Below are 26,742 nucleotides of genomic sequence, written 5' to 3'. Positions count from 1 at the left end.
AAAGAGGCATAATTTGGACTTTCTATCCCACATTGGTTGATCTGGAGGGAAACATTTTTTATTTATTTTTTAGGTTGGAATAAGTCACGGCAGCTGTGTAGGCAAAAATTCATTATTCACTCCAATGTTTGCAGATCAGTTTTAATTTCAGTGCAGCATAAAGTCGATACACAGTGAGATATAATGAGGAAAAAGTGGCTTCATTCAGCCCTACACTAGGTTCATCATTTCATACGTCACTTATTATGAATGCCAAAGGCTAAAAGGGGCCTGTTTCCCTTTTAGTATACATTTGTTTATTTACCCAGCTCACTGACACAAATGGCTTGATGAAGTTTATTGTTCTTTTTCAGCAGTTATCCATGCACCACATCTACAATGATATATTCCACCAAGCTGTAGTGTCACAGACTTTAAGTAATATTAGGATAAACATTATGTCCTTTATTTTTACGTCATATACAAGGGGACCCAGCAGACCCTCTAACAACAAGATTCAGCAGAATCTGGAGGAATGATGCGCTAACGGAGAGAAGGAACCCGACAGGAGTGTGAAAACGTAGAACAAGCAGACGCTGTGACAGCTTGGAGCAGCAGGAAACTTAATCAAGAACTTTCTTTTTGGTTTGCTGCCGCCTGAAAAAGGCCAAAGTTCACCGGCACATCTACACAGCAATCTTTTCAGAATGAGCACAATATAAACCTGCCTACAGACGGCGTTGCTCCTGGTCGGAATACAACGGTTTCTAACAGAATAAAGAGGCGTTCATATTCTGCAGTTACAGTAAGTGACAACAGAAATGCAGTCAAATGAATTATAATATGGCATTTTTCTGACATTTTTTTCGGAGTTCAGTTGGTGGCTGCCTACAGTGACCAACAAACTATAATGGTGGGAAATAACAGCTGCAGATAAATGAAAGTTTGTGGCTGGCACAAACCATAATGCAGAGAAAAATGTATCCAAATAAAAGGAATGTGATCCGTGTTTGTTTGGTTTGCTGTTCACAGGTCGGGGCCTTTTTGGTCATGTTCACTCTAATCCAACCTTCCTTTCATATCATCGTTTGTGTTGTTCGTGGATGTTTCAGAGGAAAAGGGCCTTTAATCAGAGACGGCCTGAGCGTGAAGCACAGAGGGGGGGCTTCTGCAGCGGAGGTTTAAGGCCTCAGAGGTGATGGTCGCTGTTTAACACCAGAGTCTGTTCTGAATTGGTGAGGTATATTTTAGTTTGGGGGGGCGTGAGCTGAGAAGTGAAACACACAACGATTGTTACTAGTAGTACTATAAACCGCAGCTTGTGTGGTTACAGTCAGTGCCAGACAAATACACAACACACTGTGTCAATGTTTTCCTGACCTGCACATACAATTACAGGACATTTCATTTTTCTTTCCCCTTTTCCCTCCAGACTTTCTTCACTCCCTTGCTGTGGATCGTCGTGGGTCCACAAAGCGTCCATCAGTTAAATGGCCAAAGCTATAGGCTCTATGTGTTGGGGAGCGACGGTGGGGCTATATGTGATAGTTTTCTCCAGCATCAGGATGACAGGAAATCTACAGTGGACTGGATTTAACAGAAGCAGCAGAGGAGCAGGCCGGCGGTGAGATAAACACACAGTAACCATCGGAAACACTGACGAGAAAGAGACAAACTCCTACAAACTGTTCTGGTACGAAGCTACGAGCACGGCCATAAATCAGCTCCATGCTACACAAGGTTCACACGACAGCGTCTGTTTCAATGGCGTCCCTGCGGTTCACCTGCTACACAGTCTCTATGACAACAGACTCCACCCCCCCATCACATCTATTTACAGAGTTTAACAAAAGCAGCGATGGGAGATTGAAGCAGATGATGCTCCGGTGATATCGGCGGCAGTGCAGTGGGGCAATATAGGCCTCAACAACAGCAGATGTGGAGCAGATGTTCACGTCACACCCTCCGGTCGGGGCTCAAAACAAAAAATCCCAGCTGTGTGAATTCTGTGAAGAAAAAGTGAGTGAACTGACCCTGACCTTCAACCAACCTGCTGGAAACCTACAGGTTTTCCTACAGCTTTAGTTTCCATTTTCGATAAATTCAATTTACAGTCAGTTTACATTTTCAAATGACAAACATGCAAGAGCTGCACTTTTTCCCAATCATGTCAAGTACTATTTCCATTATTCCAAATTTCCCATTTGCACTGCCAACTGCCAGCGGCCAAAAGCAATGTATCTTTATCTTTATCTGTGCGTGTGAGTGTTGTTCGGTAATACAGGTGAGAAATCAGGTGATCAGCTGTTTTTCCTTGTGGAAATGATGATTGCTATTGTTGCAGATGGAAGCGATGGTCTCTTGGTCTGTTTGTTCGGCTCCTGTTTCTGCTGAACCTGCCAGCTCCAAAAGAAGAAGCCCTGAAAGAGAAGCAAAGATGAAACTGGTCAAGAAGAGTGCGGGCCGAAAAAAGTCTGAACTGGACTGAAGATCCTGTCTCTGATTCTGAGTCCAGCTCTTGGCAAATCAACGCCACCATATCATTGTAACTGCATGGAAATAAAGGTGAGTCGCCCTGAGAGGGTGAGACAGGTGAGAACGTCCCGCCTCCATCTCACCTGTCTACTGGACGTCCAGTTTGCTCGGGCCGACACTGTGGATGAGCTGGGAGGATTCGGAGGCAGCGCTGTACGCCTGAATCAGCAGGTTCTTGTTGAGGTCTCCGACGCCGCTGCCCGCCTGCATCTTCTGGAAGGGGGGCGTGTCTGCACCCTGGCGCTGTGCCCGCCCCTGAGCCTCGAGGTCCATCAGGTGTTCCAGAGGGCAGCCCTCCGTTCCCTCAGTGACGGGCGAAAACTCCTGAGCGCTCGCCTGCTCATCCCTGGACACAGGACTGATGGAGACAGATGGAGAGCTTAAAGACACGATGATGACACACATACACACACACACACACACACACACACATACACAAACACACACAGCAATTCATTTATTAGAATTTTCTAAAACGAGCAAATCCATATTTAGTCACAGTAAGTAGAGCTGGAGATAATTCTCTATCTGCTGCTGCTCTTTGTCTCATAATAGTAAATCAATAGTTCAGAAACCTGATCAGATAAAGATGGTAGCTTGAGTTTTAGAAAGTTGGAGCCAGCATTTCCAAATCATTTTATGTTTCGTGCCACCAACTAATTATCATTTTCATGAAAATGAATTGTTCATAGAAATGATAATTAGTTGGTGAAATAATCTGAGCAATAAATGAATATTTCCTCCTTCAAAACACTGGATGTTCAGATGAAAAGTGAAAATGGGAAGACAATGAGATGCACAGGTGGAGAAAAAGAGGTCATGCAGGCTGATTGGTATTTGTGGAATCACCTCAATGCAGACGAGACTTGGCAGAGTCCCAAACAAGAAGAAATGAGCAGAAGCACAGCAGTGACTCTTTCCCTTCTGCAGAGTCCCAGAGAGCTGAGCACCAACACAGCCTACCTGACGTCCATGGACTGCACTCCATCAGACAGCTCCTCCACATAGCTCTTGTTCTCTAGGGGCCCCAGCATGATGACGGGGGCCTCAGCAGGAGTCGGGGCGTCTTCCTCTGAAGCCCCCGGAGCCTCGGCCCTCAGGTCAGACACTGCAAAAACACAGCGATGTATGAACGTTCAGAAACTCATCGTCTGCTATCTGCCCCGCCTGTCAGGTCCACACCCAGGTCCACCAAAGAACCTGCTTTTTCTCCTTATAGCAGGAGAACAAACAGAAATGTGCTCAATGTTCATGTTTTTAATCTCTTCTATTCAGGTTTGTAAATTTGGCCCGTCACTTCTCACAGCAGCAGTTGTCCTGTTCTGTGGAACACTGCAGAGATTAGTGTTGTGTCACTTGAGCTGCGCTGAGACAGTTCATCAAACGCTGCAGTCGTGTGTGTTGGAGCTACCGTCCCCCCTCCCCCCCGTCCAACACTGCTGAGTCACACTGCAGCTGAGCCTAATTCGATCTCACCAAAAACATTTTAGACCTGAATAAAAGATGAGATGATTTTGAAATGTTAAAATTCACCTGTGGCAGCAGATGGAGGCTCCACCTCGCTTTTCCTGGTTCTTTTCATGATCTCTTCGATTCTCTGTGAAAACACACAAACGCTGCTGATGTGCATTGAGTTTTCTTTTTGGAGCTTTTGGTCACATATTGTGATCCTCACTGGCAGGAGGAGCGTCGATGTGCTGAATACTGCAGGTGTGTGTGGATTTGTGCACCTTCTTCCTCTGCAGACGCTCCTGCTCCTCCTGGATGTGCAGCAGCTCTCTCTCCTGTCTCTTCCTCTCAGCCTCTTTCTGGGCTCGCAGGAAGGCCTCCTCCCTCTGAAAAACATCCAGTCCTTCGTCCTGTCAGATCCTTTTAACACCTTTCAGGTTATAATTCATGATCTGTTTCATGCTCGTACTGTGTCTCATGCTGAAGCACACAGACTGACTCTGAGCTACGTTCAGGTTAAACACAGTAACCGACCTCTCGGTCCAGCTGATCGTGCATGTCCTTCCATCTTTGCTCCTTCAGTCGCCTCTCCTCCTCCTCCTTGCTCCTCCTCTCCTCCTCCCTCCTCGCTCTCTCTTCCTCGGCCTGCCGAGCAGCCCTCTCCTGGCGCTCCCTCGCTTCCTGCTGCCTCCTCTGCTCCTCCTCGGCCTTCAGCCTGAAGGACAGATGAACCACAAAATAACAACCTAAGCTGGCTGCAGTGATTTGTTTTCTATAAACGTCATTACATGTTTTGTGTGACGGTTGTTAGCTCATCCATGAAGCGTGGACATTATTGATCTCTATGACGGGGGACACAAGTTCTAATCAATATTTATTCTTCCTGTTTATCTGAAAAATACACTTCGAAACATCGAGCAGACAGTAGAGAGGTGATTTCATCGCCTTGAAGGGAGCTCACCTCTCCTCTTCTTGTCGTTGTCTCTCCTCCTGCTCTTTCTGTATTCGGGCCAGACGTCGTCTCTCGGCCAGCAGCCTGGACGCCTCCTCAGCGTCCGTTGTCCCGCCGACGCTCCTGCCTGTGGGCGTTCCTGGAGACTCTGCCACAGAAAGCGATGGCATGCTGATGTCATCAAAAACAAAACCAACCTCACCGTAGATCTGGACTGAGGTGGATCCTGTGCCTCTACCTGCTGTCAGTTCTCTGCTGGTGGACTTGGGGATTTTCTTCTCAGAAGCGTCACCTTTGGTCGATTTCCTCTCCAGGGTGCCATGACCTTTGACCTCATTGTGACCCCGGTCATCGGTCCCGGGGGTTGTGGCTCTCTGCCTGAGCGGGGAGGGGGGATACTGTCCTGGAGAGCAGGGAGACTGGGCACGACTCCTGGTAGACCTCACCCTAAAAAACACACAACCTCAGATCATCTGGACTACGACAAAAGAAGTGTGTGTGTGTGTGAGACGTACCTTTTCGGTGTGGCTGGGCCTTTACCGTTGGCTCTGAAAGAGGAACTGCGGACCGGTGTGTTTGGAGTCTCCCCCTGTGGATCAGATGAGAACAGATGTGAAGATCCTGATACAGCCTGTCTGTCAGTGTTTCATGAGCATCTTCAGCACTTTCTGTTGCTGTCCTGTTTTCCTTTTTCATTTTCATTAAACAAAAACCAGAATAAATGGAACTAATCTCACAAACATTTTTTTACCATGTCTGTACATACATTTAGACACAGGCAGGAAGTGTGTGTGTGTTTGTCTGACCGTGGGCGTTTTGGCTCTGGACGTCTCTTCGGGGAGTCCAGCGATGCTCCTGCGGTTGGAGGAGCTTCTGTACGGTCTGTGGTTGTTGCTGGAAACTGTTTGATGGGACACAAAAGACACTGATGGGTCACAGACCGACAAACACACACAGAAAAATCCACACAAAGCCACAAACAACAACATTGATGATTGGCACAAAGCAATCAGATGAGTGAAGATCCTTCTGCCAAGAATCCAACAGAAAATGCTGCTCTGACATTTTCGGATGTTTAATCCTGCATATTCCACTGGAATCGAAGCGCACCGGACGCCGTCCCTCTTCTCTGCGTCACCACCATGATTTGAACCATTTAATCTTCACAGCTGTGCTGCTCACCGATTTCTTTGTCACATTTCCATTAAATCTCACCTCTCTCAGGTGAGTGGAGGGCGGCTGAGGAGCTGGAGAGCTGTTTGTTCATCGCTGGGTCCATGGTGGTCGGAGACAGGAAATCAACGACTGACAAAAAGATTCAACAATAAAAAACATACATCAGCAACACAAACATGAAGGACACATCAGCGCAGCTGGAGATGGCAATGTCGCAATTACGCTCAATAAACACCCCGATCCCAACACAAACAGCTGTCACACAACAAACACAAAAGTGCCAGCTCGCAGAAAACAGTCCTGCCGATCGATGAGCCGTGCAGGCCCTGACTGAATTAACCTTCGTGATGTCGGACAGAAATGAAGCAGCAGAACAGCCAGCAGAGTTCGTGCACGCTGCTCCACCGTGACACGGAGGAGCATGAGACACAGACGATGTGTAGATGATGCAGGCCTGAAGGCCGTGACAACATCTAGAGTCTGGACATAAACAAAAAAAGATATTCTCCAAAAACATACTGTATTTGGAAATATTTTAAACTGTAGTTATCAGGAAATTCATGAATTTTTTATAAAATACAAGATGATATTTAAATCAAATTGTACATAATTATTGTTTTTCACAGCTCCATGACAGTATCCTGTAATTCTTTTCACCGTCATTCAAACTATTTAAGGTTTTTTTTTAGTATTTCTTTAAATATTAACTGCAGATGTGATGTGAAGTGACGGGCAGCCGGCCTGGTCTCCATCCTGTTTGGGTTCATTGGTGACTCTAAATTGTCCGTAGGTCTGAGTGGTTGCTGGTCTCGAGGGGTTCATACTGAGGCTGCATCTGCAATATTGGATTGGAAATGTCTGGTGTGTGTGTGTTTGACCTGTGTGCACTTGTTTGTGTGTAGTTGGGGTCTAATAAGTTAGCACAGATAGCTACAGGCTGAATGTCTGGTCTGATATATGGCAGCTGTGTGTGTGTGTAACTGGGTGGTGTTTTATAGACCAGGCTCCCTGCTGAGAATGGCGTGTATGCATCAGTAAACACGGCTTTAGGCCAGGAAGACAGGAAGTGGAGCAGCCCTTTGTTGTGATAATGGTGGGGGTGGGGAAATGTGTGTGTGTGTGTGTGTGTGTGTGACACTCATTAGCCACAAAAGAGCTCATGAGTGTAGATGTGAACTGTGAACTGTCTGTTTCTGTTAAAAACCCACAAAATTCACACAAAAAAAAAACTGTGTAGACACACAATCAGTGTTGGAGGTTCTCTCTCTGTTCATAAACTCATTAACCTGACAAAGATTTCTCTGCTTCACTTTAGCATTTGGTTGGTTTGACGATGATTTCAGACAAATCAAATATTAAAAAACTTTTCGAAATCTCCAGAAACAAAATAACGATTTCTAAATTAACCATTAAATCTTTGTTTCACGGTTGGAATGATAACTAAATGTTTGAGTGCCTTTGGGGTGGTGAGCTTCACATCATATCTTTACACCTTCACCTGTGGCTTCTTCATTCATGTGCAACAACAGACATAATATCAGGGACACAATGCAATTTCTCTGTGTTGTGTTGGAGGATGCGGATTTCCGAAATGAGGGAAAATGTAGAAGGTAATTGGCTTGAATCTTAAATTATTTCACAGATTGCACCGACAGCTGTCCAAAGAAGCTCCTCTGTGTTTATGTAGATTCTCTCCAACACTGCATTGAAGTGAATTAAACACTCGGGATGATGGGACAGCACAGAGACGCCACAGACATGCAGACAGCAGGAGTGGCGGCGGCGTGAGCGTGGCACACAGAGAGTCATGTGATCTGTACCGTTACGGGATTGGCTGGCACTGGGAGCAGCAGGAAGCTCATTGGGCTGAGCGGAGCCAATGGCATGGCAGGGCGGGGTCTTAGGGTTACCTGGGCAGCAGGTGAAGCAGAGCGGAGAAAGCAAAAGCATTACACACTCATACACTCGCTCGTACCAACAAATAACACACACAACTGACGTTCCAGCTACACAAAATGAGACAAAGCACAGTGTGTAGAAGCTGAGCATTGTTTGATTAAACCGGAAATAAAGCTTCAGCTCGTGAGCTTTTATTCTCTCTGTGGCGCCCTCCTCACCTAGCTGGTGTGAGATCAGGGACGATGTGTTCAATCTTTTCTAAAGTGACATTCACTTCGGTTCAGTCTCTCTTCTAACAGACCACATGTCACCTAAAAGAACTCTTTCCTTCACAGACTCAGCTGGAACAGATAAACCAACTGGAGATGTTTCCCTCCAAACTACACACATCAGCCTCATGGTGGCGCTGAAGAAAAGCCCGGAGGATCTGCCTTAAATCTATTTAAGCTTCCTTTTAGGATTTGTTTCATACATCTTATATCTTAGTCCAAATATTCAAACAAGACGTCTCTGGAGACTTTACAGAATCTGATTTTGTGACGTCTGACCATCACCCTTCTGTGGTGTTTGACTCAGAGTCAGGGAGGTCAGCTTCTTCCTTATTTCTCTCTGCGGCCATGACAGTTTGTTGTGATGTAGTTCTGGTGACGGACTGAACGTCTCCGGAGAATAAGATCAAAAAAAGCAGCAGTTATCTGCATACGGAGGAAATTCGCAGCAGGACAGCCACACATACACACACTCTGCGTCTTTAGTCATTCTGTCCTTTAATCTAGTGGAGCTGTAAGATGAGATGCTGCTGTTTCTGCTGCAGTGAGCCTTCTGCTGGGCCCAGCTGATCCCAGAGCAGCCTCTCCAGACGAGCTGCTGGCTGGACCTGATCCGAGGCCGGTGCCAGACCAGCCGGGCTGATGGGGACTGTGAATAATTGATGGCGTTATGAATGCGCCACAGGACCTCCAGCGCTTCGGGCCTCCTGCTGGCCGAGCCGACAGCAGAGCTATTTCAGAGAAGACGAGGACGACGTGACACGACAGAAAAAGAAAGAGCCGTAAAATAAGAGCGGGAACGGCTTCCTGCTCGGCCGTGTTGTGTTCAAGGTTAGATGTGTAACTCCTGCTCCTCTGGGAATTCAATCTGTCTCCCATCTCGGAAATAAAACGACAAAGACAAACAAACACAAACACACACACACACACACACCTGTAGCACATTTACAAGCCAAAAGCAGCAGCAGTTGATAAGCACAACTTCAGGCTTTCATCACTGTCAACAAACGGAGATGAGGTTTGGAGACAAAGCGCTGAGCAGCTCCTGCATTGCAGCCTCCACACCCTTTTCCCTCCGCTGCCCTTCTCTTTTCCTCCATCAGTCCCTCTCATCTCTCTTTATCTCCGTTCACCTGCCTTTTCCACAGTCCCACCATCCCCCTCTTCCTTCTCCCCCTGACCTCCAGACCTCTCCTGCCTTCTCTCCCCTCCCAGCCCCCATCACCAGTCTCCACCCGTGTACTCTCCCCTGTCCTCCATCTCACACCAACCCTCCCCTGACATCATCAGAATCCTTCATCTCCGCCTGTCATACTCACCCTCTGCTCCATGAGGCGGTCCTCCCCAAGTCCACCGTTTGGGCCTGTTATCCAGGTTGTCCCGAGCCTCCCCTCCTCCTCCTCCTCCTCCTCCTCCTCCTCCTCCTCTTGTCTCTGAGCCCCCCCCTCTCCGACGGACCAGGGCCTCCAGCCTCTCCTGCTCGTTGCGTTCAGAAACAGGGAAGAACAGACACTCTCTCACTGAGCCATCACTACGGCGACGGACGCCTGGCGATGCGCTCGGAGATGGCTGCGCCATGGTTACCGCATGCAACCGCAGCAGCCTCACCCCTCCGTCCTCTTCACGGCGCGTCTGCTGGCGGTCACCAGCGCTCCAGCTCTCACTCGTTCGTCAATCAGTGATACATTATACAGCAGCTCTCTCTCTCTCCGTCTACCGCTCCCTTTAGGTAGAAATGATTCCCTGCCTCTCTCTCTCCTTCCTCCCAGCTGTTCACCCCACCCTTCCTCTCTCTCTCTCTCTCACACACACACTCCCTCTACCTCGATCTACCTCTCTCTCTCCCTCCAATGACTGAGTCTATTTCACAGAACACTTTACATCAGAGGACAAATGCAACCCGTCACCCCCCCATGCACACACACACACACACACAGACACACACACAGACAGTGGGTGGATTGGATATTGATACTGGTTGCATTTATCTCCAGTCTCCTTCATAGTCTCCACCCTCATCTGCTTCTTTCCTCCACTTTCTTTGGATTCAAACTGTTTTCAAGCTGTAATTTTAAGATAACAAATAAAAAAAAATCACAGCTGAACATGATTTTGGTGGATTTTCAGTATGAGATAACAAACAGTCTACTCTTTTCTCACCTTTTGCATATTTTTTATATTAAAGACTCAGCTGAACAGCTCTGCAAAATACGTCCCCCAAAATATCTCTCAAATGGAATGAACCCGTCTTAATTTATTATAAAGTCTGATTTATTTCAGGGCTGTTGTGTTTCACTTTATGTGTATTTAATATATTTCAAATTGTGTGTTGATGTTTGCCAAACAGGCTGAAGTTGATTAAAATTTTAAAGGGCAACAAACATCTTGTCATGAAGGGGAATAGTTTGAAATAACCGTAAAAAGACGAGTTCATTAGAATATCATGAAAACTCTGAGATATCATCAGAGTATAGTCTCCATCATCCAGATCCATATTAATATATTATAGATATTCAAAGAGATTTCATTACAGGGTTTCACAAAATTAATTCTAAAGCCTTTTTACTGCCAAATGGGACGAGACCTAACTGATAGAGAACCAAAGGGGGTCACAGAGTTTACAGTTATTTATCACCACATTGTTCAGTCCCAAATGATTCAATGATTGGGTGGGTGAAGTCAGTAATCATCATTTAAGACGATTTGTGAGGTTGTTAGCAATTCAACTGTCACACAGCAACATGAGCATCAACACAGATTTAATGCTTCTGTGTCTTTTAACTTGGTCGCCACCAGTTGTTCCTCTGAAAACATCTGCTGCTGCGGCACGGAGATAATCCTGTGTGGGATCATCTCCATCAGAGACCTCTGTGGTATTTCTTTACACGAATCAAACTTTGGTAAAAAATGGTATTCGTCACGTTTTGATTCTTCCTTTATTATTTGTTTAGTGGCTCCTGATTGGTGCCCGTGATCACTGGCAGCCATGATGCTGCTGTTTCAGGGCCAGAAAAAGAAATAGAGATGACTCTGGTTCTCTTTACTGTGTCCATCTTCCTCTCTCTTTGTGTCATGTGTCTCAGTTCCCTATTTAAAACCACAACACAGTTTTTTTTCAATCCGTGGTCTCAGACAGCAGCTGCATGATAAACAGGGACTGCACAATATTAAGCTGAGACACTGCTCTGCACTGTCGATATATAAAAGATGGAAAGGCCCCACCTCAGCATTGTGAGGGGGGTTGCTGAAGGTGCATGCACAGTCACGCACTAACTGCAGGAGAGCCGAGGAGAAGGGTGGGGGGGTCAGAGTCAAGAAGAGGGATTTAAAGGGAGAGAGGGAAGGGGCAGAAATGTACAGAGAAGGAGTGACCAAGGTAACAGAGACATTGGAGATATAGATCAAAGAATTAAGACAGAAGGCCGAAGAGGACGGATGCACAAACTGCAGCCATGACTCATCTACTGCAACTTGATTTAGAGCTGCAGGAGAGTCGGATCAACACCAACACAGTTACGGCACACGGTCATAAAGCATACTGCAGCACGTGTGAGCTAAGAGAACCGCTCCTCTCTACACTTCCTGCAGCACCGACTGCTGCTGCAGGTCGGCTGTCCCTGTGTGTTCCAGGTTGTCCACAGTCCAGAGAATATTAACAGTAAAGTCCAAACTGTCTGTGTGCTGTTCAGTGTAATCTGGGTCACATTGACTCTGCAGGAGAAATATGTGCTTGTCACAGCACGGCGAGCATCGACTCTCTGTTCCAGTAATCGGCACATGATACGCTGGCAGTGATGTCATCTCCCCGTGAGACTGGCCGTCATTACATTATGCATATGAGTGTGTGGAGGAGATGGGGGTGGGGGCTGTTAACATGCAGACAGTGACCCCCCCCTTATACCCCCTGTGAGTGGTGAATGGTGAACCCTCAGCGGACAACAGTCCGGGCTTGTTAACTCTTCGTGCGCTGCTCGCCATTTGAAGAGGCGTTAATAATTTCAGCTCTGGGTCCAAATGATGACAGAGCGGTTGCACAATCGTGGCAGATCGCTCATCCTGGACTCTAACAGCAGATTATGATGCCCACTCCTGACTCATACAGAGCAGAAAGTGAGGTGATCAGTCGAGTTCTAGTTTCTGGCAGACATTTTTCCAACTCACACTACCAACTCTAACTTGTTCTCCACAGCCAGAACACTGAATATGAGTTGTTATTGTTTGTCTACACCAAACAGTTGGTTTTGTCCAAGCTGGTCAGGAGATTTATCTCCTTCTAAAGCGTCTGTTGCAGAAAACCAGCCGAACTTTTCACGTTTCACTTGAAAGCACACGACTGGCCAGCTGACAGAAAGTCATTAGAGCTTCTGCATTAATTACTTGCTATTTCCTTAAACTCTGGTTCAGCCAAACAGCCCCCGGAACCACATCGACTTGGTTACGGATTGATCTTTTTGAGAGCAAAAAAGATCAGAGAGAAGAAATGGAAGGGCCAAACGATCAGACTCTTTCTTTGCAGACTCTGGTTCTTCCAGAGTCACCCTGGGAAACAGTTTCTGAGTAAGTTTGCGGATTTGATGGAGAGTTAAGATGAAGAGTGAGTGGACACCGTTACTACATCGGCCTCCCGATGACCCTGATCTAGATTTTATGATCACGTTTTGTTATCGTTTCACCTGTTCGGGTGGTGCTTCTATCCCCAATGGCACCACGTCATTCTGTCCTCCCACCTCTTCTAATGAGCCGTGAAAGCATCGTTAGTGTGCTGCGACCTCTGACCTTTTCTGCCTCTTGATGCTGCCTTCTCTTCTCCTCAGCTGCCGCCTTGCGCCGCTGCTCCTTCCTCCTCTGCTCCTCCATCTTCCTTCCTCGTTCTTTAGCACAGCGCTCCAGCTGCTGCTGCGCCCGAAGGTCTTTATCCCGCAGCAGCTCCGACAGCTCTGCACACACAGACATTCACACGGGGAAAGGAATTATGGGGGATGTGTTTTCTCCATGAACAATTTCTTTTAGCTAAACCCAGATTAGCTTCAGATAAACCACTAAACAAGGATCCTTCCTGATTCATCAGCTCAGTACAACACGATGTTCATGTTTTTAATACTGGTCCCTTTAAAAACAGGCCGCAGAGAAGCTGTGCCCATCGTGAGTCCAAAGCAGATCAGATGAACCTCACTCTTCCTCAGCTCCATGAGGTTACCTTGTGTCTTCCCTCTGTCGTCACGTTGCTCTTTTGCTAAATGGCGCCTGGAGCCTTCAGACAGGTGAAGGAAAAATAAAGAAATTACTTTATTAGACAGAGTGTAATTCAAACAGCTCGGGTTGGCTGTTTGTCTACTCAGTTGGTGAATTCTTCCTGATGGAAGGAAATCAGAGGACGTTTACCTGAAGGGCTGCGGTGATTGGACGGTGACCGGGAAGGTGACAGCTGCCGACTGGCGAGCGGTGGCGCAGGAGGAGGGGCCAGCGCTGTGTGTTTGAAGAGAGGAGTCAGATGTGATTCATGCAACACTGACTGAGAGGCAAATCCAGAAAAAACCACGAAGCTGGAGTGATGAACGTGTCTGCATCCAAACTCAATACACCGTCACAGTCCTGTCACCTGTCACATCACGTTGAGCGTCAGGTGCCAGTTTAGGACCCCTGAGCGTGACCCTCGCCCTTTTAATGCTCAGTTTTTATTTCTCAATCTGTCAAGCTGACATGAAAGCAGCCTGGAGGAAATCTATCGAGGGACTGCACTGACTGCAAACATGAGCAAAATCTAAAAAGAGCTCAGTTCATCACACACACACACAAACTAGATATGGAAATACATGCAAATCTGAGCCCGAGTGTCCCCTGAGTCCATCTTAGCTTCATCTTCAGACAGAATTACATCATAGGAAGAACCGCTGAGTGCCTGTTTTAGAGGATTTTGCTGCTGAGGTGCAGAACAGGCTCCCTGTAACATCCTGATTCAGAAGGATGTGAAAAAAAAAAAGGTATAAAGACAGCATTTATCAATAAAATCAATAAATGATGACAACATTTAAAAGGCTGGAATCACAATGATCTGGAAATTACCTCATCACTTATATGATTATTATTTCAGCGTCTTTAAAAGAACATTTGACCACAAAGCGCCGTTCAATGACACATTAACTGGATCCTCACCTGCCGTGTCGGAGCTGTCCGGAGCCACTTCCGTCATTTTACCGGCCGTTATGTCCGTTAAATCCCCGGAGAAGAGAGAGACGAGCGGAGCTCCGGAGGAGAGCTGGAGGATGAACCGGAGGAGGAGGGAGGAAGAACCGGAGCTACAGACTCATCTTCATCTTCATCAACCGCCGACGGTTTGAATAAAAAAAATAATGGCCGGTTGGGTCTACTTTACATGACTGAAAAGATTTAACCATTTTTTTCATTAAATAAAATGAACCGAGAAAAAAATACACTAAATGAGTAAATTAAATGAAATTTCAGTTTTAAATGTCGATTTTAGACAACCACGAACAACCGCCTCACGTGCTGACCAATTTACATATTAATACGCATACCAATTGGTTGCCTAGCAACCAGCTACACGGACATTTGAAAGGAAACAGCAAAAACGGTAAAAGGATGTTTTCAGATTATTATTTTCAGGAGAATTTAAATTTTAAAGCTGAAACATGAATTAATTGTCCAAATGCTCGGAACAGTTTTTTTTATTTAATTAGCACTTTACCGTTTTACCTACCGCCGCTTTGTGCTTCAGCTAAATCTTATCTGTGCTAGCTGCGCGAAGAAATCACAATAAAAAACAAATATTTTTGTCGCTGACTGACTGACTGATCTCCCTCACGTGGGCCTCCGGCTCGTGTCGAAGCGCACGTGCCAGGCGGAAGCTGCGGTGTTACGTCACCGAGGCGGACACGCAATATGGGTCAGTTCTGTTTACACGCACAACGATGACGTCATCCCGACACACACAGCCATTGCACCCTGTCAGATTTTAAATTGCAGCTTTAGATGAAACGAGTCCATAAATTCATCTCCCGTTTAGAAACATTTAAACACTTCAAATGTGGTTAAATCAGATCGAACATTTTTCCAGCAACGTCTGGATGCTGATTTAAATTGGAAGAAGAGCAGGTGGGTTTAAAAGTGTCTAAAATGAGACACATTAAAGGTGCTGCTGGTGTTGAACGGACATCTCTAATGACGGGTGCCCAAAAACCACTTTTCCAGCTCAGTGGAGTTAAGATCTTTATTGGAAACCCAGCCTTCAAACATCATAGTCCACCTTTATTCATTCAGAGTTACAGCTACAACAGCAGCAGGCCCCCTGTGGTCCAGAGCAGCGGCTCCCAAACTGAGGTGTAGAACCCCCCAGGGAACGTGGCAGTTTCCAGAGGGGGGAGGAGGAAGATAGATATAACATACTGTCTATATATATATTTATATCACTGCGATTTGATTTTCTCAAGGTTCAGAGTAAGACAGACGGCTCTGCTGTGAGGTTTTATTGGTGTGTTTCTGTTTTGGAGAAGTTTGGGAACCGCTGATCAGACGAGACGAAAGAGACCGACCAGGCCGTGTGTCGACGCCACGGAGCGAGCAGCCAAGAGTTCAAAACAGATCATGGAAACAAAGACAGACAGAAACAACAGAAATACATTTGACTCCCCTTTTTGATTTCAGGGGAACGGAATTGTCTGCGTTCGGCTGCGGTGGGATTCAAAATAACCAGAGATCATGGTGAGAAGAAGTCTGAGTGGTGTGAGGTTGTAAAAATGACAAACCATAAAGAATCAGTGTGACTCAGTGTTATTATCCTACGATTAATAAACAGCTCTCAAACTGTCTTCAACTTTAAATGGTCTTACGTGCTACAGCTGCAGATACAGACTGCCAAAGGGGAGGGAACACCCCCTCCCAAAAAAAAAAAAAAAACAAAAAAACCCAAAACAAAGCAAAAAAAAAAAAAAAAAAAAGTTTGTTTTTATTGGCGAATCTGGAGATTCTGTACTTGCTGCCAAATTCCACATAGTGTGAAATCAATATAAATACATTTTTAAAAGATGAAGCATTTGGTGTGAAAGGCTGTGCAGTCATGTATCAGAACAAGCCTCAAAAAAATATATATATAAAAAATAAAAAAAAGGGTGGATTATAACAGAAAAAAGATTAAGAGGAAAAAAAAAAATCCCTAAATGAGACGCCTTTTTTTTTTTTTCTTTTTTGCCATGTTGTTGGTAAAAATCTAACATTGCTCCAGATATTCACCGTAAATATGATGCTGGTGATCAGCCTACTCTGATTCTCCAATACAACTGCATGAAGGCAGAAAAGGAAAACTGTCTGTGTCATCAGTCACCATCTCCAGACGCTTTGACTGATAACTGAGGCAGCATCTCATCTTCATTCAGCTCAACAAACTCCAAGTACTGATGTCTTTGTTTCTCTTACGCCGATTTGAAATGCACTTACAGTTCTCCAAACCAAGACTGGTGGTAAACAAAATGGAATAAATTGAATTATATTGTAATGTAATAAACTGTATTCGACCGACATAGGCTGATCTTAATAAAAATAATTATTATTGTTGTGACGTGTGGGCTCAAAATATCCCAACAGGAGCATCTCTAGTAAAACCCCAACTTCTCCCTCCAGTAGCAAGTCTTTAGATCTGGAAAGAAAAGACAGAACACTCAATTACTTCAGTATTTTCATTTCTGACTGGTAGAATTTCTGATTTCAGACTAAACAGACAATAACCGACATACTGGCTGACAATAAAAACAACGTTGAGCCACTGCTCAGATTTAAAGGTGTCATCTGTGCTTTCTTCGACCACAAAGTCCTGATTTCAATCAGTTTTAGACCGGACGTTATAACAGGTAAAGGCTTTAAAATGTGGATGGAATGAGGATGAAATTATATTTTTGACATCAAAGAAACTGGAGATGGTGAATAATAAAACTTAAAGGGACTTACATCATCAATGTCCTCATCATCATCACCAATGTCATCAAACTGGATCTCATCGTCGTCTCCAGGTCCAAAGGTGTCTGTCTCGTTGATTTTGGCTGTGAGGAGCAAAACAGAGGAATCACTGAACTGTATGTTCAGGCTCTACTGTGAAGGTCAGACTGAGTACAGAGGCAAAAAGCTGCATGTTCAGGCCAGGAAAGTGAGGACCTCTGCTGTTTAAAGTCAGCAACTGCACGTGACTCCTGGTTTTAACCTTTTAAAATACGACAACAACCTGAGCCTGGTAAACAAAGACTGATGATTCACTCCGAGCTACAAATAAGCTCCTGGACGCGTGTTGGCACGATGTGTCTGACTCACCGTGCTCTGGCAGCTCTCCGTACGCTTTCAAACTGCGAGCTTCATCTGCGTTGTACTTGAGGATGACATCAGCTTTGTTATCCTGAAACACACACACTGCGGGATGAGACATGGAAAAGTGTAGGTCGGCAAGTTTTATTGATCGTAGAAGCATCAGAGGGGAAAAATAAAACTGTCAACAAGATGGGTCAACACATTCACTGAACTTGCCCAAATAAGATGATGAAATCACTTCAAAGTTGTAAAAAAGATGTAAGAACCGAAGTAAACCAGTCAAGCTAAAACAAAATCTCACCTTTGTTGAGCTGGAGGAGACACTAATATCTGATCTATGATTATGAATTCATCGAAGTGTAATGTATTGATGATTTTGAGATGCGGTCAGGAAAAACAGTGCTGGGGATTTTAGGAAACTGAAATCAAGACTAATACATATTTAATTAAATACATAAATAAAAACTAATTTAGAGGAGGAATTAATGTAAAAAGGAGCCAAGATTTCAAAGAAAATACTGAAGTAGTAAAACTAGATTTTGGAAGAGTTTAGTAATCAGAAAATTGGATTGGATTGACGGATTAAAGAGATTGAAATTCATTCTACAATGAGTTTCCCACAAACCTGGAACAAGACACTTCCAGGTTCATCCATCTGCTCTTTGTTAAACAAACAGATGTGTATGCTCTAAATACACATGACCGACCAACACACCTGATAATCTCTCAATCCGACCAGGATGATGTCTGACGTGTTAATCCAAACCTGGATGAAAACAAAAAGCAGGGATCACCACTCGTGTCATATGGCAACACACACACAATTGAGTCCATGCTGCCACATTACTGGCTGACTGAGCCCTGATCCTACACGGACTCAGCATTATGTCAGCTGCGTCGCTGCTGGTACGGAAAAGGTGCAACAGACGAGACTTTCCTACCTTTTTCCGGAGTTTTCCTCTGATGTGGCAAAGCCGCTTGGTGCCATCAAAGCACATGGCCTCCAGACGTCCGTTCCCCAACATTTTGATCACCTGAGCGTATTCTGAACACACAGCAGCATTTTAGTTCATCACAAAAAAGTGAGAGTTTAAGGTCACAACATTACAACTGATATTCATGACATCAGTGCTGCTCCCCAAAAAAAGCTTCCACAAAATGGAATTAGAACTCAGGTAATGTGTTGCTGATATTTATGGTTTCCTATTCATATTCTTCTTTCTTTAATATTGTGATTCTCGCAGACAATTTTACTGTCCAAGATAATAATATGAATAAAACCTGAATAAATAAATTCCAGTTCCTTTATTATAAACCAGAGGGTTAGGGATGATCGTTTTACACATTTATAGAAATTGTGAAGTATGAATATCCTCAGAAGGTTCTGTGTGCTGCTGTCAACATGAGCAGTTTAAGTGTGGGAGTAAAACCTCCTCCACACGCTGGGCTCTCTTCCACATCAACAAGGATTTTGGCAAAACCAATCACTGCAGTCGAAGCCCTGAGTTCCTGTGACTGAGACCTGATAACACCATCCAGTGACGCTGTGCTCTTCCTTTAGTCTTCTGATTCTACATCGTATGTTTATGTGTCTAAACTGGACTCGACAGTCTCACTTTCTGAAGCTGTCGAGCAAATAATGCCAAATATTACTCATCTGCAGTTGACTAATATTTTTCATCGGAGAGTGGAGCAATCCCACTGGGAACTTAAAGTCTCTGATATGATAGAAAACAGAAAAAGGCAACATCTTCAGTTTACTGATAGAAATAACTGATTATATTTACATTTGCTTTCTTTCTCTCTGAATATTATCTTTTAGTTACAGCCCACAACATCCCTCAGATAAGCCTGTGGATGTGAAATCCAGGGACACCAAACAGAAAGGCGGTCATACAGGACCAACAGTTGTAGTGTGTTGGGGGTAAAAAGGTTGTAAGGACATCCAACGATGGAAACTGAAGCCTGTGGGACTTCATCTTCATTTCATGGTGTATGGAACCTAAACTGGGACAATGATGGCTGGAGGTACTGCAACCTAACAGTGAGTCCAAATGCAAACACAATTTCACACTTGAGTTAATCTCTGGTTCTTCAGGTACTCACCCTGTCCATCCTCTTTGAACACCAGCTCTCTCTTCTCAGATTCATTCTCGTTCTTTCCACGTCGCCGATTCTTTCCTCCTTTACCTGAAAACCAGAGACAGAAAGCATCCAGTGAAACTATCCATTCATTTGATAATTCTGCTCACCGGGTCAAAGGTCAGTGGATAAGCTCAGAGATCAGCTGTCTTATTTCCGGCTCAGAGTTCCTCCCAGCTGTGAATGGCCATAATGTTTTTTTTTATGAATTAACGGGAAATGTAACTGGAAATGACAAGAAACGGCGGCTAACGCTGAAGGGCTAACTAACTATGGGACATCGGAGTATCTTTCGGTTACCTGAAGGGTCAAACTAAATCTCCAATATGTTTAAATGAGGCAGGACAGAGTTCTCCGGCCACATCGGGGGTTAATTTAAGACAAATAAAGCTGTCACAGGCCGGACCGGGGTGGGGTTTAACTAGCCGTTAGCCTGTTAGCCCCGCCAGCTAGCGACGGATCCCGTTAGCCATCAGACACCAAATATTGAGCAACTGGGTGGAACCGACACTATGTCCGTCTTTGTCTCCGGTAAATCGGTGTCCGGTGTCCGGCTGGACGCGGCCGATGTTAACGGTCCGGTGAACGGCTCCAACCGGGAAGCTAACTAGCTTTAGCGGCTCGGTGTCACGTTTTCGCTGCGTGTGTCTCCGCGGCGGGATTGACACAATCAAACAAACACAAACGTCCCGGTCCTCCGACCGCTCTCACCTTTATTTTTGGGCATATTCTTTCACGCCTCGGTGCCGACAGTCCCGCTCAGTGGAAACAGCAGACGGTTGAACAATAACTGTTTACAGATGTCAGCGGAATATCTGGACTCAGCTAGTTAGCTACCGCTAATGCGCTCAGCCGGTCTGCGCATGCGCCCAACAAGCTGATTCAAAATGCCGCTGCTTTATTGTAATAAGGTCTTGTTAACAAACACAAAAAGGAAATATTATTTAAAAATATTAGAAATTATGTTTAATGGAGATTATAATGAATTATTTTTTTCATTTAGACGTCTGTATTATTATTCGACACTTTCCTAATATCTTCAGTTTATATAAATACGGTTTCCATTTTGTCGATTTTGCAATTTTGAGAGTTTTGTTTGTCTTGCTGCTGATTTGATTCAATTTAATTTGTATTATTTCATATTTCTACATCAAGAAGTGATTTGTGAATAAATAATAATATGATATGGCAGTATATAATTAACAGTTTACTAACTCAGTTTTACTTTTGGAACATTCCAGTTCATTTTCATTTATTTTTGTGTAGAACTAAAAGTGAAATAAAATATGTTAGTAATTCACTTTTCCTTTCCATTTTACGTTTTGACAAGTATTTATTTGTCATATTCTTGTTGGATGGTAACTGGTCGATAAAACAAAATAAATGAAGACAGATAAAACTAATTAAACTAATTAAACGCGGTAAAATGTGCAGGGAGAAATGAGTCCGGCTTTGTTAAAAAAAGCGCCTTATAAATAAAGTTACGCGCATTGTGGGGGGCGTGTATTCCTCCGCGCCGCCAGGGGGCGGTGTGTCCCTCCGCGCTGCTCCAGTCAGAGAGAGGAAAGACATTTTGGGGGACGGAGGCTCATCTGGGCCGAATGAAGGCGGAATTTAATCTCTATCCTGGAAACAAACTCGTCCGTGTCTGCTCTCCGCTGCTGCCGTTAAGAGGCCGAGCGGGGCAGAGAGAAGAGGAGCTCTCTGGGGGACGTTAGGCCCGCCGGAGTGTGCAGCTCTCCAGCTGATCTCTGATCATGGCTGACCTGGTGAGTGCTTCATCTGCAGACAGGGTCAGTCAGCTTCAGCAACAATAACCAGACAACACGATGGATAAATCAGCAGGACAATCACGTTAGATTCATCAACACGTTCATTTGATTTTCTTTAAGTGTTTCATATACATTATATGAGTTTGATGAACACGGTGCAGAAAAAGGAGTGAATAAACTTTAATAAACATGAATCCATTAAAATCTAATAAAATTCACATTGAAAGCATCTTTGGGATTATTGATCCAGATTTAAGAAACCAGGAGCCAAATAAACCCTCCCTTATATTGAAGTCTATGGGAATACGACCCTTCTCCTCCTCAGTAAATGTTTTCTAGTCTCTGGTTTACAGTCTTCAGTATAACATGTTGTTCATTTAAACCACTTTAATTTATCTTCTGCCTGAAAAACTGAGACAATTTTTGTCTTCTCGTGTCAGACGTCGTCGGAGCACCTGGTGGTCAGAGGTGGAGCAGCAGGAAACAGGTCCTGGGACAGTGCAGGCGGGATGGACCAGATAACTGTGGTCAGAATAGACGACACCCACATCGCCGAGGAGCAGTGTCACATCGGGGGGAAGGTCAAAGACGAGGCGGGCGAACTCTACGAGCTGGAGTACTCTCTTCCTGCGGAGGAGGTGGTTGTCGGCGAGGAAGAGGAGGACAGCGTTTACGTCATCGAGTATTCAAATCCTGAGGAGGAGGGAGAGAGTTACCAGTTCACCATGTCTGTGGACAGATCGCTCCCGCCAAAAAGGCCCAACGTCAAACTCCCACAGGTCAGAGAGAACGCTGCCGTGCCTCAGCCGGTGACATCCAGGCCTGCAAGGCCGAGGCCGAGACAGGAAGTCCAGCAGAAGAGGAAGTTTGTGGCGGAAGAGGAAGCGAGGGAGGAGGAGATAGTGAGCAACAAGAGTGTGTTGGAGCTCGGCGAAGACTACAGCGACGTGATGGGCTCCGGGAAACAGCAGCTGGTGTGCTCGCTGTGCCCGCCACCCGGCCGCTTCTTCAAGAGGGCGTCCGGTCTGGCCGTCCACCTGAAACAGATGCACCTCATGGAGGGGAGGAAGACGTTCTTCTGCACGTCCTGCCAGCAGAGCGTTCGCACTCAGATCGAACTGGACGCCCACACACGACGCCACGCTAACCAGGACGCCGTCTTTACCTGCTTCCTCTGCACGGCGGGGACGGAGAACCAAAACGAGGGGCAGCCGGCGGCAGTGACGGGGTTCAAAGGGTCCAGGTGGGGCCTGAAGAAACACCTGGAGAAGGAGCATCCGGGCGTCATCCCTCGCTGCGACATCTGCAACAAAGGCTTCAAGACGCTGGTGTCGTACCTCGCCGACCAGTTCAGACACGTCGGAGTGTCGCCATTCTACTGCGCCAAGTGTCAGATCTACGAGATGACGGAGAGGGGTCTGAGTGTGCACATCAAGAACCACGACAAGAAGAAGAGGAGACAGGAGATGGTGGAAAACCGCCTGCTGACCACCGGAGTCTCCGTCAGCGTCGACAACTCCGCCACGGACGACTCCGACTTCTGACCCCCAGAGTCCGCCATCTTCAGACTGAAGCAGAACTTCAGGTCCGAATCCAAAATGTGACCTTTGTTTTTTATGGTGGAACATTTTAAAAGAGACATTTGGTTGTAGTTTGTGTCGTCATCAGTTTGATGTGTAAATATTTCACTAAATAAACAGGACGAGGATGAAACATGTCGTCAGAAGATGAAATGTTTTCAGCTCTTTGGATCTGAAATCCTGACGGACGATTCTGGATCTTCTTGTGATGTTTTGTTTTTTCTCTTCACTTTTTGTTCGGACTCGTCGACCAAAGAGCGCAGACATGATGTGAAATTCTCATTTTTCTCACAAGGTGACGCTGTTTTTCACATAATGTTTGGAAATCAGCTGATTTGACATTTTTATGAAACAACTACACAGTATTACTTTAATGTTTTCATTTCATGCCGTTATTGGACAGACTGACTCACCTGGTTTGGGCCTGAACCAATCAGCTGTGAGGGTGAAATGACCTGACGGGGCTGAAAGCGATCAGTTTAATTAACATTCGTTGAGCCATTTGTCGACTAAAAGACAAATAAATAGGGAAACATTTTCTTTCACATCGAAACAAAAGTCCAAAAAAGTCTAAATTACATTTAAATGTTATTTAAGTAAAAACACCAAACGTTTCACTTTCAATCAGAATTTTATCGTTTTATAGGAAAAACTCAAAAATCAGTTAAACCCAAAAATAAACATAAAAAAGATAAATTTGCCTTTTTAGATGAACTCAGACTTCCAGCTCCTCGTCACATTTTATTTGTTGCAAGAAATCAGAAAAAATTAAAGTCTAAAGAACAGATTTATATATTTTTCATTATTTGTCTTTATATTAATGTGACCACTCAGATTTAGTTTGGACCCTTTAAGGGGCCTGGACCAGATATTGGGTCCCGCCGGGTTTAAAAACAGATCATTATGTCTTTAAACTTACTCAGCATCAGTTCAACATTTTCATCATTAAGTTGTGCAGAAAAGCCACTCGTGTTTTTATATATATGGTCGTAGAATATTTAAATTTGAAACTGATCGTGAAATGAATTCGAGGATGTTTGACTTTTGAAAAGAGAACGTTTCATTCACGGTGCTAAAAAGGTTTTACTGAACATTTATTAGTGATGTTTGATTTAAATCTGTATTTTTGTGTAAAACTTTTTTTACATGAGGATTTTTTTGTTTGTATTTCCAGCTTCATTCATGTTTTTTTACTTCATTCATGTCATTAAAGGGAAACGTTGCTGAATTTTATTCAGGCTCACTAATTATTTGATCTTTAAATCTTGTTTTCTATCTGAGCAGCAGGAAACAAACTGAGCTGAGAGAGATTTCAGCTTTTATCTTTAAACGATATGTGAAACATGCTTAAGGGTGAAAATGAAGATGTGTAGATCGATGGAGTCACAGCTGATGGACTGATTCTCCTTTTTATTTGTTGTTTTAATAGAAAGTCCAACTCTCGCTGCAGGTACAAAAACAGAGAGCTGGTGTAGCAGCAGGGCTGAATGATCCGACAGGAAACAGCAGGAGGAAGAGGAAGAGGAAGATGAGGAAGAGGAGAGAAAGCGATTCCCCTGCTTACAGTTTGAGAAAACAGAATTTCCTTTTACATTCCTTTATCCCAGAGCTGTACAACAACAGACACCTTTATGTTTCATTTGATTACATTAAAAAAAAAAAATTAAAAATCAAAGGTTGGTGTCGGAGCGGTGACCTTTGAACTCGGCAGACATTCACAGGAGGAAGAGGCCGCTGCCACCGACAGTTTGTGTTAAAATGTTAGATTGTCTTCACTCACTTTGTCCACGTGTGTTTTTACAGCAGAGGCACCAACAGGAAACGGCACAGATGATCTGAACCCCCAGATCCAGATCTGGATCTATAAGCTGAGCATTTCTGAGTCGTCTTAAAGGGCCAGTTCACCCAAACTACAGATCAAGCAACAGAAGCTCAAACTTCACTGCTTTTATCCAAAAACACATTTTGGAGTAAAAGCTGGAGCTCATTTTAAACTGTTGGCTGCCGAGTTTTCACAGAAACTCTGCAGATGATTGGAGGGCTCAGAGTCTCTGAAGCAGAACTATTCAAGCTTTTACATTTCTGCTCCTCAGCTTGTTTCCCATGATGCAATGTTCCAGTGGTTTGTCTCGGTAACGGGGTGAACTGGTCCTTTAATTCCAGCTCGCTTTTAAAGGGTTCGTCTCCTCCATCAGTCACTGACACACAACATGGAGGGAAAATGGCGCCTTAATGATTCCTGTGGTCAACGCCGCCATGTGTCCCGCCCACTTCCCATCACTCACATTTATGTGCTTTTGTTTGTACAATATAAAAAATGCATTGTCTTGATTCATAGAAACCTGAGTTGTTTGTATTTACAGTTCAGCTTCTGGTGGCTGCACAAACAGAGATGATCCGGCGCCGCAGACAGGAAGTCGTCTGAATGGTCGTGGGAACAGGAAGCTCTCGCCTTTTTTAAACCAATATTAAGTCCTGGGAGGTTTGGTCAGGTAATGATGTCCGACTGCAGGCCGCAGGAAGAACGTTCCCATTTCCGTGATTCATCGGCCTGAAATCATTATTTTGACCAATTTCAGGGAAAAGCTGATTAAAACATTAAAATAGGGAGGAAAAAATACAGTTTAGTTCTTTTGGTCGATTCAGAAATCAGTTTCCTGCCGTCACTTCATCATTTCAGACACTCAGTTTTGTGTTAATTTGTCTTGTGAAGCTAAAGAGGCAGAAATCTGGTGGTTTCTGAGTTTTCTGACATGAATTAAGGCCAGAAAAGAAAAGCCAAACAGCTAAAAAGGTTGGTTATAAGATAAATTTATATATTTATATTTGATATATTTTCCTTCTCGTCAACAAATCCTGTGTGTATGAATCTGCGTTTCTCAGCAGGCAGCTGATTCAGGCGTTTGTTCATCGAAGGTAAAACACTCGACTCTTTTTTCTTTATTTCAGGAACGTCAGGAATGTCCAGATGTTCCCACCGCAGATTCTTCAGTTTCCTAAATTCAGATTTCCAGCGGGGGAGTTCAGTTAATCCGTCCTGCTCCCCCCGCTCTGTCCGTCATCTCAGAGGCTACTTGAGGTTTAAAAGCAGAATCAAGTTCGTTCAAGGTTCGATTCCCGTGTTCCTATGACCAGATCCCGTGCGACGTCGACGTAAATAAATACTTTTCATTTTCCTGACGCTGATTGTCCAAAGCAAAAAAACGCTGCCCAAGGCCTCAGCCCCCGAGGCGGGAAAAGACGAGGTCTTTAACGTGCAGGGCAGGGGGAGGGGTCAGGGGCAGGGGGAGGGGTCAGCGGCGGGCTCTGTGCTCCTATTTGGCGTTAGCAGTTCCAGGTCCATCAGTAGTCTGTCCCGCCGGACCGGACCGGAGTGGACAGGACAGGAAGTTGGGGGGATGGGATTCGGCAGGGGTCAGATCGAGGTCAGAGTTGATGGGAGGAGGTCAAAGGTCACAGAGCAGTAGAGGTGATCTTCTTCACCCCCCTCCGCTGGGCAAGAGTGGAGCAGCCCACCGGCTCCAGCACCGGGGGGACGTTCCTGTTGAGCGCTGAGTAGGTGGCTGCCATCGCACCCTGTGGGGGGGCGACATATTTTTACTAAACATTTCTCTGGTGTTTGCTGCTTCCTGTTTAAACTGACTTGTTCAGTCTGGACCACAGTGGACCGGGACCGGGAC

At 44.9% G+C, this 26,742-nt stretch overlaps 4 protein-coding genes across 5 annotated transcripts in view; 1 reads left to right on the top strand and 3 right to left on the bottom strand.

Moving 5' to 3' along the window:
• Positions 1-204: 204 nt before the first annotated feature.
• Positions 205-14,503, bottom strand: LOC115061128 (MAP7 domain-containing protein 2-like). Its single transcript, XM_029529388.1, has 17 exons — positions 14,413-14,503; positions 13,642-13,725; positions 13,457-13,510; positions 13,036-13,196; positions 9,579-9,735; positions 7,912-8,001; positions 6,131-6,220; positions 5,722-5,840; positions 5,431-5,504; positions 5,154-5,362; positions 4,925-5,063; positions 4,498-4,678; positions 4,245-4,349; positions 4,048-4,111; positions 3,478-3,622; positions 2,598-2,893; positions 205-2,399 (listed from the first exon to the last, which is right to left on the bottom strand). The coding sequence occupies exons 1-16, from the start codon at positions 14,447-14,449 to the stop codon at positions 2,602-2,604; spliced, it is 2,001 nt and encodes a 666-aa protein (XP_029385248.1). The 5' UTR covers positions 14,450-14,503; the 3' UTR covers positions 205-2,399; positions 2,598-2,601.
• A 966-nt stretch (positions 14,504-15,469) lies between these two features.
• Positions 15,470-20,561, bottom strand: eif1axb (eukaryotic translation initiation factor 1A X-linked b). The gene is made up of 7 exons (XM_029528873.1): positions 20,422-20,561; positions 19,675-19,758; positions 18,510-18,613; positions 18,284-18,334; positions 17,575-17,656; positions 17,218-17,309; positions 15,470-16,909 (listed from the first exon to the last, which is right to left on the bottom strand). The coding sequence occupies exons 1-7, from the start codon at positions 20,435-20,437 to the stop codon at positions 16,904-16,906; spliced, it is 435 nt and encodes a 144-aa protein (XP_029384733.1). The 5' UTR covers positions 20,438-20,561; the 3' UTR covers positions 15,470-16,903.
• Positions 20,562-21,287: 726 nt separating this feature from the next.
• LOC115060712 (zinc finger protein 652-like) lies at positions 21,288-24,289 on the top strand. Its single transcript, XM_029528748.1, has 2 exons — positions 21,288-21,479; positions 21,923-24,289. The coding sequence occupies exons 1-2, from the start codon at positions 21,468-21,470 to the stop codon at positions 23,024-23,026; spliced, it is 1,116 nt and encodes a 371-aa protein (XP_029384608.1). The 5' UTR covers positions 21,288-21,467; the 3' UTR covers positions 23,027-24,289.
• Positions 24,290-24,455: 166 nt separating this feature from the next.
• The window catches only part of rps6ka3b (ribosomal protein S6 kinase, polypeptide 3b), a 30,112-nt gene continuing 27,825 nt past the window's right edge, over positions 24,456-26,742 (bottom strand). For both annotated transcript variants that reach the window (XM_029528746.1, XM_029528747.1), the window contains exon 22: positions 24,456-26,638. In XM_029528746.1, the coding sequence (XP_029384606.1) occupies positions 26,516-26,638 (123 nt within the window). In that variant the 3' untranslated portion in view covers positions 24,456-26,515. The remainder of the gene's footprint in view (positions 26,639-26,742) is intronic.

This window comes from Echeneis naucrates, chromosome 20 (assembly GCF_900963305.1).
Source record: "Echeneis naucrates chromosome 20, fEcheNa1.1, whole genome shotgun sequence".
NCBI lineage: Eukaryota > Metazoa > Chordata > Actinopteri > Carangiformes > Echeneidae > Echeneis > Echeneis naucrates.
This window is presented reverse-complemented; position numbering and strand designations above follow the sequence as displayed.

Excerpts from the sequence above, each read along its gene's own strand:
- LOC115061128 (XM_029529388.1), bottom strand. The coding sequence starts at position 14,449 with ATGACGGAAGTGGCTCCGGACAGCTCCGACACGGCAG. Across the intron at positions 5,064-5,153 it reads CAGCAGAGAACTGACAGCAG|AGTCTCCAGGAACGCCCACA; the intron begins GTAGAGGCACAG and ends TTTCTGTGGCAG. Across the intron at positions 3,623-4,047 it reads GCCTCCATCTGCTGCCACAG|TGTCTGACCTGAGGGCCGAG; the intron begins GTGAATTTTAAC and ends GTGTTTTTGCAG.
- eif1axb (XM_029528873.1), bottom strand. Across the intron at positions 18,335-18,509 it reads GAGGAAAACTCCGGAAAAAG|GTTTGGATTAACACGTCAGA; the intron begins GTAGGAAAGTCT and ends GTTTTCATCCAG. Across the intron at positions 17,310-17,574 it reads CGGAGAGCTGCCAGAGCACG|CCAAAATCAACGAGACAGAC; the intron begins GTGAGTCAGACA and ends TGCTCCTCACAG.